Source organism: Salmo salar, chromosome 04 (assembly GCF_965601325.2).
Source record: "Salmo salar chromosome 04, fSalSal1, whole genome shotgun sequence".
NCBI classification, from domain to species: Eukaryota; Metazoa; Chordata; class Actinopteri; order Salmoniformes; family Salmonidae; genus Salmo; species Salmo salar.
The window spans coordinates 45,090,253-45,105,624 of record NC_138294.1 but is presented as its reverse complement, the minus strand read 5'-3'; the positions used below and the strand labels follow the sequence as shown (position 1 = coordinate 45,105,624).

At 43.2% G+C, this 15,372-nt stretch overlaps 1 protein-coding gene across 1 annotated transcript; it reads right to left on the bottom strand.

The window, feature by feature from the left end:
* Positions 1-2,412: 2,412 nt before the first annotated feature.
* LOC100194564 (phosphorylase, glycogen (muscle) A) lies at positions 2,413-15,150 on the bottom strand. The gene is given in 20 exon segments (NM_001139650.1): positions 2,413-3,747; positions 3,868-3,934; positions 4,020-4,154; positions 4,478-4,688; positions 4,908-5,049; positions 5,166-5,224; positions 5,327-5,474; positions 5,775-5,876; positions 6,068-6,182; positions 6,510-6,673; positions 6,862-7,008; positions 8,109-8,201; positions 8,477-8,620; positions 9,033-9,115; positions 9,315-9,426; positions 9,957-10,088; positions 10,222-10,325; positions 10,486-10,564; positions 11,362-11,463; positions 14,846-15,150. Coding segments are annotated over 20 exon segments (2,535 nt in total). The 5' UTR covers positions 15,089-15,150; the 3' UTR covers positions 2,413-3,594.
* Between the last annotated feature and the right edge of the window lie 222 nt (positions 15,151-15,372).

Here is a 15,372-nt window from a genome sequence, read left to right as displayed (position 1 = left end):
CAGGGTCCTTAACTTATTGATGAGCTTTGAGGGCATTATGGTGTTGAATGCTGAGCTGTAGTCAATGAATAGCATTCTCACATAGGTGTTCCTTCTGTCCAGGCTGGAAAGGGCAGTGTGAGGTGCAATAGAGACTGCATCATCTATGGATCTCTTGGGGCGTTATGCAAATTGGAGTGGGTCTAGGGTTTCTGTGATAATGGTGTTGATGTGAGCCATGACCAGCCTTTCAGAGCACTTTATGGCTACAGATGTGAGTGCTACAGGTCGGTAGTCATTTAGGCAGGTTACCTTAGTGTTCTTGTGCACAGGGACTATGGTGGTCTGCTTGAAACATGTTGGTATTACAGACTCGGAGGGGGAGAGGTTGAAAATGTCAGTGAAGGCACTTGCTAGTTGGTCAGCGCATGCTCACAGCACACGTCCTGGTAATCCGCTCCTTGAAAGCGGAAGCTCTAGCCTTTAGCTCAGTGCGGATGCTGCCTGTAATCCATAGCTTCTGGTTGGGGTATGTACGTATGGTCACTATGGGGACGACGTCATCGATACACTTATTGATAAAGCCAGTGACTGATGTGGTACTCCTCAATGCCATTGGAGGAATCCCGGAACATATTCCAGTCTGCATGCAAAACAGTCCTGTAGCTTAGCATCTGCTTCATCTGACCACTTTTTTATTGATCTTGTCACTGGTGCTTCCTGCTTTAATTTTTGCTTGTAAGCAGGAATCAGGAGGATGGAATTATGGTCAGATTTGCCAAATGGAGGGCGAGGGAGAGCTTTGTATGCGTCTCTGTGTGTGGAGTAAAGGTGGTCCAGTGTTTGTTTCCTCTGGTAGCACATTTAACATGCTGATAGAAATTTGGTAAAACTGATTTAATTTCCCCTGCACTAAAGTCCCCGGCTACTAGGAGCGCCGCCTCTGGGTGAGTGTTTTCTTGTTTGCTTATGGTGGAATACAGCTCATTCAATGCTATCTTAGTGCCAACCTCTGACTGAGGTGGTTTGTAAAACAGCTATGAAGAATACAGATGAGAACTCTCTCGGTAGGTAGTGTGGTCAACAGCTAATCATTATAACCTAAAACCTCAGACGAGCAATGGCTCGAGACTTCCTTAGATATAGTGCACCAGCTGTTTTTTACAAAAATACATAGTCCGCCGGTCCTTGTCTTACCCGACGCCACTGTCCTATCCTGCTGGTACATTGTATAACCAGCGAGCTGTATGTTGATTTTGTCGTTGTTCAGGCACGACTCCGTGATGCATAAGATGTTACCGTTTTTAAAGTCCCATTGGTAGTTTAATCTTTCCCGTAACTCGTTGATTTTATTGTCCAAAGATTGCACGTTTGCTTGCAAAAATGAGGGAAGTGGGGGTTTATTTGATCGCCTTTGAATTCTCAGAAGGCAGTCCGCTTTCCGGCCTCTCTTTAACCGCCTTCTCTTCATGCAGATCACGGGGGTCGAGGGTCAGTTTCATTAAATAGTGCCCGCAAAATACCAGTCTCAACATCAACAGGGAAGAGGTGACTCCGGGATGTTGACCTTCTAGGCAGAGTTCCTCTGTCCAGAGTCTGTGTTCTATTTCCCATCTTAATCTTTTTTTTTTATTGGCCAGTCTGATAAGATATGGCTTTTTCTTTGCAACTCTGCCTAGAAGACCAGCATCCCGGAATCGCCTCTTCACTGTTGACGTTGTGTCACACCCTGATCTGTTTCACCTGTCTTATGATTGTCTCCACCACCTCCAAGTTTCGCTTATTATCCTTGGTGTATATATTCCTGTGTTTCCTGTCTCTATGTGCCAGTTCATCTTGTATGTTCCTCCATATGGAATCATGAAGTAACCAAAAAAGTGTTATACAAATCAAAAAATATTTGAGATTCTTCAAATTAGCCACGAGTGTGCAAAGCTGTCATGAAGGCAAAGGGTGGCTACTTCGAAGAATCTAAAATACATTTTGATTTGTTTAACACTTTTGTGGTTACTACATGATTCCATATGTGTTATTTCGAAGTTTTGATGTCTTCAATATTATTCTACAATGTAGAAAATAGTACAAAATAAAGAAAAACCCTTGAATGAGTAGGTGTGTCCAAACTTTTGACTGGTACAGTATGTGTGTATGTTTATAAAAAGCTTGCCTTTATATACATTAAGGGCAGCAAATAATTTGGAAGGCACATGGTTTCCGTTTGCAATGTGTTGCACCTCTGTTTATGGGGTTACTTATCAACACACAGACTGACAATGTTGACCATGTCAGTATGACCAAGCAGAGTCCCTTCCAAAGTAGATGGCCACTATACTTGTTTCATCGTTTGAGCTTGTGGTCTTCAATTCTTAGATACAAACATATCTTGTGTACACATGCTGACAGTGGAATCTTTGTGTGTGATGAACAAAAGCCAAAGGTCTACTATTCTTTATTGTCTTAGTATGAAGAACATCCTGAAAAGACGGAGAGATGTGGCTTTCTTGGCCACTGTTGGCATCATTGATTACCATACGGTGGAACAAAAAGACGGCTGGGAAGGCCATTGTGTGGGTTTCTCAACAACAAATCACTGACACTTCCTCCGTCTGTGGAGCAGCTGTGTTATTCCGCCCCTCCACAGCTTTTCTCTGGTTCCCAGGCTGACCCTCAGAGGTCTGCAAATGGACTGTACGGATACGTCAGTTTCTTTAGGTCCAAACAAAACACATACACAGGTTGACAAATATACAGCTGCTTAACATTGGTTTAATATCTGATTGAGTAAAAAGACGGGAAACGGATCAACATATTAATGCAGGCCTATGTCCCCGAAGAGAGTTTGCACGGAGGTTGTCCTTTAGGCACCATACATATCAGGTTGATGGGGTGGGCGGATGTAGGAGGGGCAAACATGTTACAATCATGGCAGTTTCCTAAGAAGGATGGTTCTCATCATTGACTAGAGCCTATGCTATGCGAATGCATGTACAATATTGACGGCATTCAAGCTAAGATAAATACATATAGCTCAAACTACAGAAAAAAACACTAACTCTTTCAGAAACGGATCCAAGTCCACATAACCAAACACAAAAGCCACCACACAGCTCTTATGCCCTCTCCATAACAACAGCAGTTTAGACTGTAATACCTGCATGGTCTGATTAGTGACAGAACCGTGAATACCGGTAAATTCATGTCTCTGTTGTCACAGAACAGAAGGCGTTGCTTCATTTCTCGTTTACGGCTATTGTGGGCTCAATGCGTGTCATGATAAGGGGTTTGAACAATGATGGTGTGAGCCATGTGAACAGCCAGAACCGACAGAACTCTATGTATGAGACAGACTAGTAAAACAGACATCAATCACTAAAGTCATTCAACCCACTGAGCACAGACGTCCATTCAACGTCTATTCCACGTTGGTGCTACATCATTTCATTGAAATGACGTGGAAACAACATTGAAATGGCGTAGAAACAACGTTGATTCTACCAACGTGCGCCCAGTGGGAAGTGCTTTAAGAAATGATTTGCCATTTCCCAATAATGGTGCTTATTGTGGGGTGGTGGGGTAAGTGGTGAAGAAGGGAACTATATGGAGTGGACGCACAGCTTATTTGAGTTGCTCATCGGGGGCAGGGATCTTCTCCAGGCTGGGCTCCATGCCCCAGATCTCCCGGGCGTACTGGGAAATGGTGCGGTCGCTGGAGAATTTACCACAGCCTGCAATGTTATGGATCACCATCTTGGTCCATTCCTTGGGTTTCTGTTTTTAGAGAGAGGGACAGACAGGATGGAAGGAAAGATAATGAGGAGATCAATATTTGATGAGGTATGGACGGATACCTGAACCAGGCGACTTATGTTGTTTAGGCATAGCACTGACCTTGTACAGTTCGTTGACCTTATCCTGACTTTTGATGTAGGCTTCGTAGTCAGCAAACACCTTGAACCTGTGCATAAAACGTTAGATAAGAATACGTTGAAGGAAAATACTTGTGTGCTCGCGCGCGTGTGTGTGTGTCTGTGTGTGATTACCTGTCGTGGTGCATCAGCAGGTCCACAAGTTCCTTGAAGAGGTCTGGCTGCTTATGGCTGAAGAAGCCACCAGAGATCTGGTCCATGGCCTGTTTCAGCTCGGGAATACGGTTGTAGTACTCAGAGGCGTGGTATCTGTGCAAGACAAAGGCCAGTGTTTAAAGCACGCTGTTCTGATTGACGCGCGCTCCAGGTTGTTTTTGTCTCTATTATCTTAAGCAGAAAAACATACAGTATGTTGAGATTGATATTTTCTTATACAAGGGAGACCTGGCCAAACATTATCTACACCTTGCCACTTGGGAATCGGACTCTGGCAGAGCCTGTCCCCTCACTGTATCCCCCTCCTCCACAGCACTCCCATTCCCGTGGATCAGTTTCTCTTTACCTCCCTCTCCCTACCCTAACCCCCTGTCTATTCTCCCTCCCTGTCCCCATGTCCATCTCTTCCTGCTCACCCTTTGCCGGCGTCCATTGCGTCCACTTCCTCCACTCTCATGCCGAAGATGAAGAGGTTCTTCTCTCCGGCCTCCTCGGCCATCTCCACGTTGGCTCCGTCCATGGTGCCGATGGTCAGAGCGCCATTCAGCATGAACTTCATGTTGCCAGTGCCAGAGGCCTCAGTGCCAGCTGTAGAGATCTGCTCAGACAGGTCAGCAGAGGGGATGGCTGGGAGGGGACAAGGAGTGTGAGGGAAATGATAAGCGTGGGCAAAAACAGGAAGAGAGGGAAGAGAGAAAAGGAAAGATGGATGGAGGGAGGGAGGGATACAGTACAAGAGGAGAGCATTGTAGATTGAGGACGAGGGTAAACTACACATACCAGACGTTACTTCTAGTCAGACGTTACAACAACAGAGACCCATGGGGTTATGGGTTAGTCGGTCACCTTTCTCAGCCAGGGTGACTCTGTAGTTCTCCAAGAAGATGACTTTGAGGCGGTCGCCGATCACGGGGTCGTGGTTGACAACCTCACCGATAGCGGTGATGAGACGAATGATCATCTTGGCTGTGTGGTAGCCTGGGGCAGCCTGGGAGATGGGGGAGAGGGTGTTGCATAATGAGTTGTGGATGTAAGTTATTGTTCTATGTTTACTTCCTGTAACTACATGCTGTTACTGTGAAGGCCGAGGGGCACCAAACATACCTTTCCTCCGACCATGATGGTTCTTGGGGTCCAGTGCTTGTTTGGCTCCTTCTTGATACCTGAGAAAGAGACAGAGGGGTGAATAGTATGAGTAGAGAGAGAGAGAGAGAGAGAGAGAGAGAGAGAGAGAGAGAGAGAGAGAGAGCCAAGGTAGCACTAACGGTTGTAGTAGGTGATCATGTGCAGACAGTTGAGCAGCTGTCTCTTGTACTCGTGGATTCTTTTGACTTGGAAGTCAAACATGGACTGGGGGTTGATCTTTACTTTGTAGTGTTCTTCCAGGTGCACAGCGAACTTCAGCTTGTTCTCCTACATTAGGGAGGATATGATGGGGGCTTGAAGTTAGCACAGAACTTGTCAAATGACTTACAGTACAGTACCACAGGTGGCTGAATGCACTTTAACTGGGAAGGACGGGCTCATAGTAATGGCTGGAACGGAATTAATGGAACGATAGCAAACACATCAAATACATGGTTTCTATGTGTTTGATATCATTCCATTCACTCCATTCCAGCCATTATTATGAGCCGTCCTCCCCTCACCAGCCTCCTGTGACGTACTACAGTATCTTGGTAAACAACGTGTTGGTGACTTCGTGAGACTCACCTGCTTGACTTTGGCTATGTCACGGATGAAAGCATCATCATCAATGAACTTCAACAGTTTCTTCAGCTGGTCAAGGTCACGGACAAACTCCTCTCCAATTCTCTGACAAAAGAGATGACATGAGAAAGGTTAGCGTGCAAGTATCAGGATACTGGCGCTCTCATCATGAACATAAACATCTATTTCGCAACACTGATATTATAAACATACGGTCAAAATGATTTCAAATGTATGGCTACATCCGATGCAAAACTCGTACTACTTTCGAAGTGTTTTTGCAACAGTTCCCCTACCTCTGCGATGACCTCAGCCAAGCCGGGGTTGCACATAACCAGCCAGCGACGGGGGGTGATGCCATTGGTCTTGTTCTGGAACTTGTGTGGGTCCAACTCATAAAAGTCCTTGAACCTGCACACAGAACACGCAGCATCCCAAAATATATCAAATTAGTTTGCTTCAGCTCTTCAAACTAATCCTTTGAAAATGTGCACGCATCAAATGGCTAATCCATCAATTGACACCTGATGCGTCTGTTACTTTTAAATATTATGATTTAAATGTGTAGTTAGCTACTTATTGAGGGGAAAAAATGGCATATGACTGTGATAGGTGGTTGTCTCTCTTAACTACCTTATGCTGAAGGGACTAACTGTAAGTCGGTCTGGATAAGAGCGTCTGCCAAATGTGTAAAATGTAATGTAGCCTGAATGTGATGTGTTTGTGTAGGACACGTACAGAGTGGCGACGAGGATCTCCGAGTGGATGCGGGCCACGCCGTTGACAGCATGGGATCCAACGATACACATATGAGCCATGTTGACTTTCTTGCATTCTCCCTCCTCAATCAGGGACATGCGGCGCAGACGGTCGTTGTCGCCAGGGAACTTCGAGGCGACGTACTGGAGGGACCGGTGTGACCAAGATTTAGGTATTGCATTCTTATTCAGTTGGATTTCAATAAAGTTAGCCTCTAATAACATGTTATGGTAGCTCCAGTTAGACAAAGCGTAAGGAGCACTGATCTGTTATAACACTTCCTATATGGCACCATTAGTCTTGCTGCCGCCTGCCGCACGTACGTACGTACCTGCAGGAAGCGACGGTTGATCTCGTAGATGATCTCCAGGTGACGGGGCAGCAGGTGATGGAACAGGTCAATGGGCCAGCGCTCCAGGGCCTCAGGCAGCACGGTGTGGTTTGTGTAGGCACAGGTACGGACACACACGTCCCAGGCCTGGAAACACACAAGGACAGAGGTAAGATAATACGATGTATTTACCTGGTGGTTCGTGACCCTCTCTTGATAGAAGTAGGACAAATGAATGCTAGTCTTAGTAGTCTTAGCTTTACATTTGTGCTACATATTTATTTGTAGTGTGTGCCAAAGCAGTAGAGAAGGATAGAGGACTCCTCTTTTGTGTCTGTCCCATTATGGCATCTTCTTCTACTACTTCTGAGTTGGTAAACAAACTGAAAGGGTGCGTACTGCCACCTGGAATGTGTTGTTTGAACAGGTATAAAGCCAAGGTTGGCGACTTAATGCCACCTGCAGTTATGGAATGTTTGCTCAAGAGCATCATTCATTGGCTGATCCCTCCTGATGACCCGGATGGAATTATGTGATCCTTCTTTAACCCATAGGAAGTCCCACCCAGTTGAATACTTCAAAATTGTGAAAGTCCTCAATGGCGCTGCCCATGCTAAAACAGGCTTTTGGGCCCTAGTTCTCCATCTGTCTCGATGGCCCAAGCCAACACATTCTACTATGCTGGTTTTTGTTGCCCCCTCCTGGTATTATTACTGAAGTACAACTACATATGAAATGGCGTGGGCAGTAATACCGGATGTACTACTGTCCAGAGCAATAGAGAGAAATAGCAATAGTGTCTTTTTTGTAGACACTAACTCTGCCATGGCTCTTGGCCAAAGCCTATGAGGAAATAAATTGAGTTTGAAAATAAGGTCTGTGGTAAACACAGGCTTAGGAGATCTGATACGTTTTGTTCTATGACATCTTCATCAGCTAACGTCACTTTTTATGAATTTTGAAGCATTTATGTGACTTCATAATTCATGAAGGTCTAGCTAAATGACTGATATCTCATAGAACATACAGTATACGTTCTCATAAGCTTGTGTTAACCTCAAACCTTATTTTCTGCGTTTATCCCAAAACCGTATTCTTTCCCCATTCATTTGCCCCATAGGGAAGACTTAAAGAACCAGACTTAACTAATTTCCGTTTTTTTTAGTACCACAAGCTGGCGAGCTCTATGAAAATAATTCAGTCTACCTCGTTTGACACATCAGAACCTACTCATCTCCTCCACTCACCTTGTCCCACTCCAGCTTCTCCTCATCAACCAGTACCCTCATCAGCTCAGGAATGGCCATGGCAGGGTGAGTGTCATTCAGCTGGATGGCAACCTTGATGTGACAGACATTGAGTACATTATTATCATTTTTTTATTATAATCACAATTTCTGTTAAAGGGAAAATAAATCACAGTATAACTATACTGATACAGTATAACTTTAGAAAGTACTACCAATATAAATACAGAGATGCACAAGTACGAATACAAAGCCACCAGATCAGAACAAGACATCAACAAAAATCATACTTGAGCCAGTGACATGAAGACATAAGTGAAATGGAGACAATTAAGTATATGTTTGAATCGCCACTAGGGAGTTCTCACTTTGTTGGGCAGCTGGGCGAAGTCTGTGCGGACGATCTCTCTGGAGCCAAACTTAGAGGCCTTGAAACGACGGACGATGTCCTGAAGGGTGGCGGCCACCACAAAGTACTCCTGCTTCAGACGCAGCTCCTTGCCCTCAAAGAACTGGGAAGGAAGACATATAGAGGTGAGCCCAGACTGACCTGTATATCTGTCTGTCGCCATCTTGAGTGCATCACAATCAGTGGAGGCTGCTGAGGGGAGGACGGCTCATAATAATGGTTGGAATGGAGTGAAATGGAATGGCGACTATTTGATACCATTCCACTGATTCCGCTCCAGTCATTACCACGAGCCCGTCCTCCCCAATTAAGGTGCCACCAACCTCCTGTGATCACAATACATAAGATTTCAAATTCCAGTCAATGCCAGTCCTTTTTTTAAGAGAAGAAATACAGAGTATAGAGCAGACCTGTTACAATGTATTCTACAGTGTAGCTATAATATCTATATACAGTATATAATCAAAACCGACACTGCACCTGGATATTAGAGAGAAATTCAGATATATTCTTACGTTATCATTGGGGTACAGCACACGGGAAATGTTCTCGCATAGGTTTCTGTCCAACACAGCCTGAATGTACCCACCAACGTTGACTGTTGAGACAAGGAAAAATACACCTTCAGGGCAACGGTTCCCAGTAGCCAATTATGTAACATGAGTTACATGAGTAATGTTAGCAATTTGCAGATCTAACAAACTAAGCACATGAAATGGTGGATTGCAGCCAGTCAAGGCGAACACATGTATTCAAGCAACGCATACATAGTGCCTTGGCCTCTGTAAGACACTTACAGTCTTTCAGGTTGAAGTCGCATGGGGCCTTTGCAGACCACAGTCTCATGGTGTTGACAATGTTGTTTCTGTACCCGGGGATAGGGGTGTCATATGGCAGAGCCAACACTACCTGTCAACACAATTGCAAGAGACTGAGATTAGAGACACCTGCTAACGGAATCCATATTCATTGATGATTGATTCAATGATGGTTCATTGATGATTCAATGATGGTTCATTGATGATTCAATGATGGTTCATTGATGATTCAATGATGGTTCATTGATGATTCAATGATGGTTCATTGATGATTCAATGATGGTTCATTGATGATTCAATGACTGTTCATTGATGATTCAATGACTGTTCATTGATGATTCAATGATGATTTATTGATGATTCAATGATAATTCAATGATGGTTCATTGTTGGCATCCAGTGCCATATCAAAACCTTGTTTTTCATCTCCCTTCTCTCTCACACACACACACACACACACACACACACACACACACACACACACACACACACACACACACACACACACACACACACACACACACACACACACACACACACACACACACACACACACACACACACACACGTCTTCCTCATATGCACCCTCAATCTCACCCCCAACCCCTGTCCTTTATTCACCTGAGTGTCAACCCATTTCACACCCTCTGGGGTGTGCTCGGTTCTGCCATAGAACTTGACGGGGCGCATGTACTCGGGTCGGGCCTTCTCCCAGGGGTTGCCGTAACGCAGCCAGTCATCAGCCTCCTCAACCTGTCAATCATTTAGTTATATAACAGTCTATCGGGCACTTTCAGCAAAACAAGTTGTTTCACAGTACTTCCTTCTGTCTTATGGTCTGGAAATTATGGGGAAAGCCCCCCAAAAACATATGAGCGTATGTTACCTGCCATCCATTGACGATCTTCTGGTTAAAGATGCCAAACTCATAGCGGATACCGTAGCCATACGCAGCCAGACCCAGAGAAGCCATAGAGTCCAGGAAGCAGGCTGAGGAAAGGCTTATGTTAGGGTTACACTGGCCAAATGAACTTATGTTTCTGATCATGTTATACAATTTATATCATGTTTAGATCCTTCTGGTGATCTAAACTGTCTAAGGCACAAGAATTTCACACTCTTCGTGAGAGGAAGTAGCGAGGCAGCTTACCGGCAAGACGTCCAAGACCACCGTTTCCCAGGCCTGCGTCCTCCTCCATGTCCTCCAGCTCCTCCATGTCCAGACCCAGCTACGGAACAGAGGGGCTCAGGTCAAGCCAAGTTCAAACCACAGCTCTGTGGCAATGACATTCAGTTTAAACAGAGCCGGATTGGTGCCAATAATATGGTTAAATGTTCTTTGGAATCTTGTCCTGGTCACTCTCTTACTGGAGCACAATTGGCGGTTAAAGGCCAAGTGCAGTCAAAAATGTGATTTTGCTGTGTTTTATGTATCTTTCCACACGATCAGGTTGGAATAATACTGTGTAGTTGTGAAAATGATGATGCCCTTTGTGTAAGAGCTATTTGGAAAGGCCGCCTGAAATGTCAGCCTGTTTTGGTTGGATGGAGTTCTGGCCTGCCTGGTGACAGCACCAGGTGGTAAATACATAAATAAACCAATAAGAAAGAGAGTTCCAAAACTCTCTGCCAATAACCACTCATTTTCAGTTTTCCCCTGCCCACTCAAACCACTCCCAGACAGTCCTAGCAAAATTATTGCTTGAAAAATTATAAATTTCAAATTGAAAACAATCACTGTAGGTAATTAATTGTAACCCAGAAATGATTTGATATTGAGATCAAAATGGCTGCATTGGACCTTTAACATCCACCCACAACTTACAGTCTTTAGTCTAGGCACACTACAACCTCTTCTTCAGTGTATTTCTTTCAGCTAGACATTTTGACAAATTTGAAAATGAAGTTGTTTGTTACACAAGGTGCAGTCAGTTTGACTGCCACGGTTAGCTACAGCAATGAAAATCCCATTTCGCTATGTTGGCCAGAATCCATGACATGATGTATGGATGTGAGCATCCCTCACCTGGTATATGGCCTCATCACAGGCGTTTTCCAGCGCCAGGTTCACCATGGTGTTCTGCAGGGTGCGACCCATGTAGAACTCCAGGGAGATGTAGTACACACGCTGAGGACAGGAGAGGAAGGGGAGAGAGAGATGAGGGGGATACCATAGGACAGCTAACAACCAGAGAAGAGACAATAGTAAGAGTATGACTGTCTTATTGATGTACTGCATCGCTAGCCGTACAAGTAATACCCAATTAGTCACAGTCTGTTGCTGAACCCAAATGTTGACACAGGTTTTATGAGTCAGACATAACAATATTTCACTGTAGGGGCACCCATTCAAACTGTCAAGGAAATTCCTAGAATACTTGTAGACTTTTTATGTTCTGCCATTAGAAAGGAGCATGTGGAAATCTGACACCTGAGCCTTAGTTTAGCCTTTGAAATGTCACGTTTTCTCTCTTGGTTGTTTGACAGGGAGGTCTGACACTCTCAGGCAAGCAGCGAGAGAATGGGATAGAGGGCAGGGGGGGGGGGGGGGGGGGGAGAGGGGCTACGGGAGACAGATTGCTGTTGGTGTTACGTAACACTGGCATTTTGGCTTAAGTAAAAATAGCTTCAGCTGGGGTTGTTGTAAAGGTTAGTCTGAGTGTGATACCCATGAATAGTGAAAGAGAGATCTGAAAACTTAACTGTATCAGGGAATTGATATAGAAGTGTAAGTATGTGAGAGAGATAATTTACCAAATGTAATAAATGACTTAAAGGGACATTTCAAAAATTCATCATCTCCAGCACCACCCCAACAACAACATATGTGAAAATGGCAGAACCTCATGATTGTAACTTATTATGAGTAGGCATTGCCTGCTAATTGGTTGATGAAGTCATTGGAAACACTTGTTTCCCTCGACATTTCTTGCTACAAAACGCGCCGTCTTGTATAAATGTGTGCAAATCGAGCAAATGTGTACAAAACAAATATGACCATCTATCACAAAATTGGTCATCATTTGGATACATTGGGTTAAAGCTGGGATCCGCATGAGGAGAAATAGCGCCGCTGGCCGCCCAACTGCATTTTATTGTTATTATTATTTTATTAAACTTCGGAGAGGAGCTCCTACTTCAAGGTATGAAAAAATCTTTGCATGTACCCTTCACACCAAAAACCAATGGTTCTATATAGTGCCAAATAAGGGTTCTTTGACTTATAGCGGAGGCCTTTTTGGTGCCATTATAAAGAACCATGCTCATAAGGTTCTAAATGGAACCTGCGTGGTGCTGTAAAGAACCCTTTCCTAAGGTTCTATAAAGAACCATTAAAAAAATATATATAATAGCACCAAAAAAGAGTTCTGCTATGGTTACAACCTTTTGAGGACTATATAGAACCCTTTTTTATGGTTCTTTATACAATCTTTATAGAGAAAGGCTTAATACGATCTTTATAGAGAACCTTTCTCAATCTCAAAGGTTATTTGAAGAAACATACAGGTTTTATTTATTCTGGTTTAATAGTCATGTCATATTATATTGTTGAAATTCCAAAAGGTTTTTATTATTTTGTCTATTAAAAAGTAGAATCAGGTGTGTTAGCTCTGGAACAGCATGGGTTCCCTGAGGAGAGAATTGTTCTCAATAGACACAAGGCCATACATAAGTCTTTCACAAGTCACCACCACTGGCATTAGACATATAGCACGTGACAGTATAACAGATTACATAAACTGGAAAGACACTCTCACTCATGGTTGCACAAAAAAAAAAATGGGAGAAAACCACGCCCCAAAAGATTCTAATGAGCCGCCACACCTACATTTTTGCCCAGTGGGTTAATGTCTCTGTTTTCCCATCCAATAACAGGTCGTTTTTGGCATGTAAGGAGAAGAGCTCTCTATGTTCTCATACATTTAGACTCTATCCAGCCTCCTGTTTTTTAACTCAGATTAGGTGTCCTCTTGCCCTCCCTGCTCATATGGGTTTCTATCTTGACCTTTCTTTGAGGGAATAACTTATGACCTTTCAGCGAGGTACACCATAACCACCAGCTGACCTTGGATGAGGTGATAAAATAGAAGGTCAGAGGGCAAGTGCTGTACAGGGAGCATCTTTCTGATGTAGAGTAATTACCCTAGTTGGTATAAACATGGTATTAACACACACAAATACCTATTTTACAAAGGGAATATTATACATGATATTTGTGATACACATCTCTTTTTTTTGTGTCAAGATTTCTTACGGCTTTTGACCCTGTTGTACTGACTATGTGTCACTGTCTGTAAGGATTTAGCATAAATAAGATAGATATGGAAGAAGCTGATTCATAACTAGATAGAAGGCTCCGTCTGATAGTACGAATCAATGAAGACATGGAAACAAAAGTTGTTCCCCGTTACTTTACATTTGTTGATGTCAATTGGTATCTCTGCTACTCCTACAACTGTAGCTACAGTACATAGGCTCCTGTATTCACTATAGTATGTGCACAGGAGAGGAGGAGACAGAAGGTCACAGAGAGGTCTAGAATTACAACTCCCGATTGGCCGAGGAGCGCTAGCGGATTGGAAATGTCATGGCGTAACATTACAGTGACATTAGAAGGTGATACCGCTTGCACGCAGCAATGCAAGATTTGGCAAAGAGACTTAACCCAGGGACAGGGTCCTTCTGTGGACAGCAGTCCTTTGCTGGGGTTTGACAAGGGAAAACCTAAAATCAGGCTTCAAATCTGTCATTTTCACTCAGTGTTAAGTCAAGAGTATACATTATGCATAATATGTGTCATATTAAATTGTCATGGAGATCAGACAACGTTTGTCCTAAATTGGCATGGTTATCCTGCCCATACGTCTGGCCACTGGTACAGTAGGTTTATTAGATAATATATTCAGGACTAAAATATTGTGGGGTATATAAACGCTTCAGAAATCAAAATGATTCAACAATCCCACCAGAGGCAATCAACAACCTCATTTCACCTGCGGAGTTGTTTTAAATAAAATATTTACAGATTAAGCAGTAAAGTGTTTGTTACTTTATTTTATGTTACGTTTAATTGGAATACAACGTAAGATATATTTTTGGGGATGTATTTTCAGGATACATGTGAAATATAAAACATTTGCAAAATAATACATAAAATGTGTATTTAATACATTTAAAATGCGTTTTCAGATGCATTTGAAATACATTTTGCAATATATGTACAAATGTATTTAAAATGTATGATGTTTTTTATTTACCTGTATGGGATACCCAGGACCACTAGAATATGTTATTTACTTGCCTACACTATGCCCCATATATTGCCCATTGAATTCTGCATTCTTTAGTGAAACCAAATGGAAAAATGTTACATTTTATTCCATTTGTTATTTTCATTTCTATTGGTTTCTTGACTATTACTTTGTATTCTATTTTACACTTTTTTTATTCTGTTTTATGGGTTTTTAGTAGGCTACAGGTGATATGAACATTACAATAGTTGAACTTACTTTGGGATCTTTCTCATAGTAGTATTGCTGGGTTCTGATCCACCTGCCCACCAAGTGGTCACGCACGGTGTTGGCGAGAGCAAAGTAGTAATCCCGTTTGGATGCCACATTTCTGTCCTTGACCAGCGTAAAATGGAGATGCCTGTTGAAAGCGACCTTCAGTTCTGCCACATTTTCCACACCAGCAAGACCTCTCACGGAGATCTGCTTCTTTCTATCGTGATCTGACAACGGTTTTGACATAACGTTACTCTTGTGTCGGCTCTGACACCGGCTCCCTTGTTACAGTAAAAGGACACTTCCACCCAGTTCAGACACCACTACAGAAGCAGACACATGGATGGCTCATGTTCCCGTATTTATAGGAGTGATCATTACTATTGAGAAGAAGGCGGGGCATACTCAAAATAGAGAGCCAATTACTACTCAGTCCCTATTATTCCATAGGAATATGTGTAGATTAGGCCTGTTTCACATCTTGCAGTCTAGAAACTAAATTCATCTGAATTGAATTGTCCTGTAAAGCA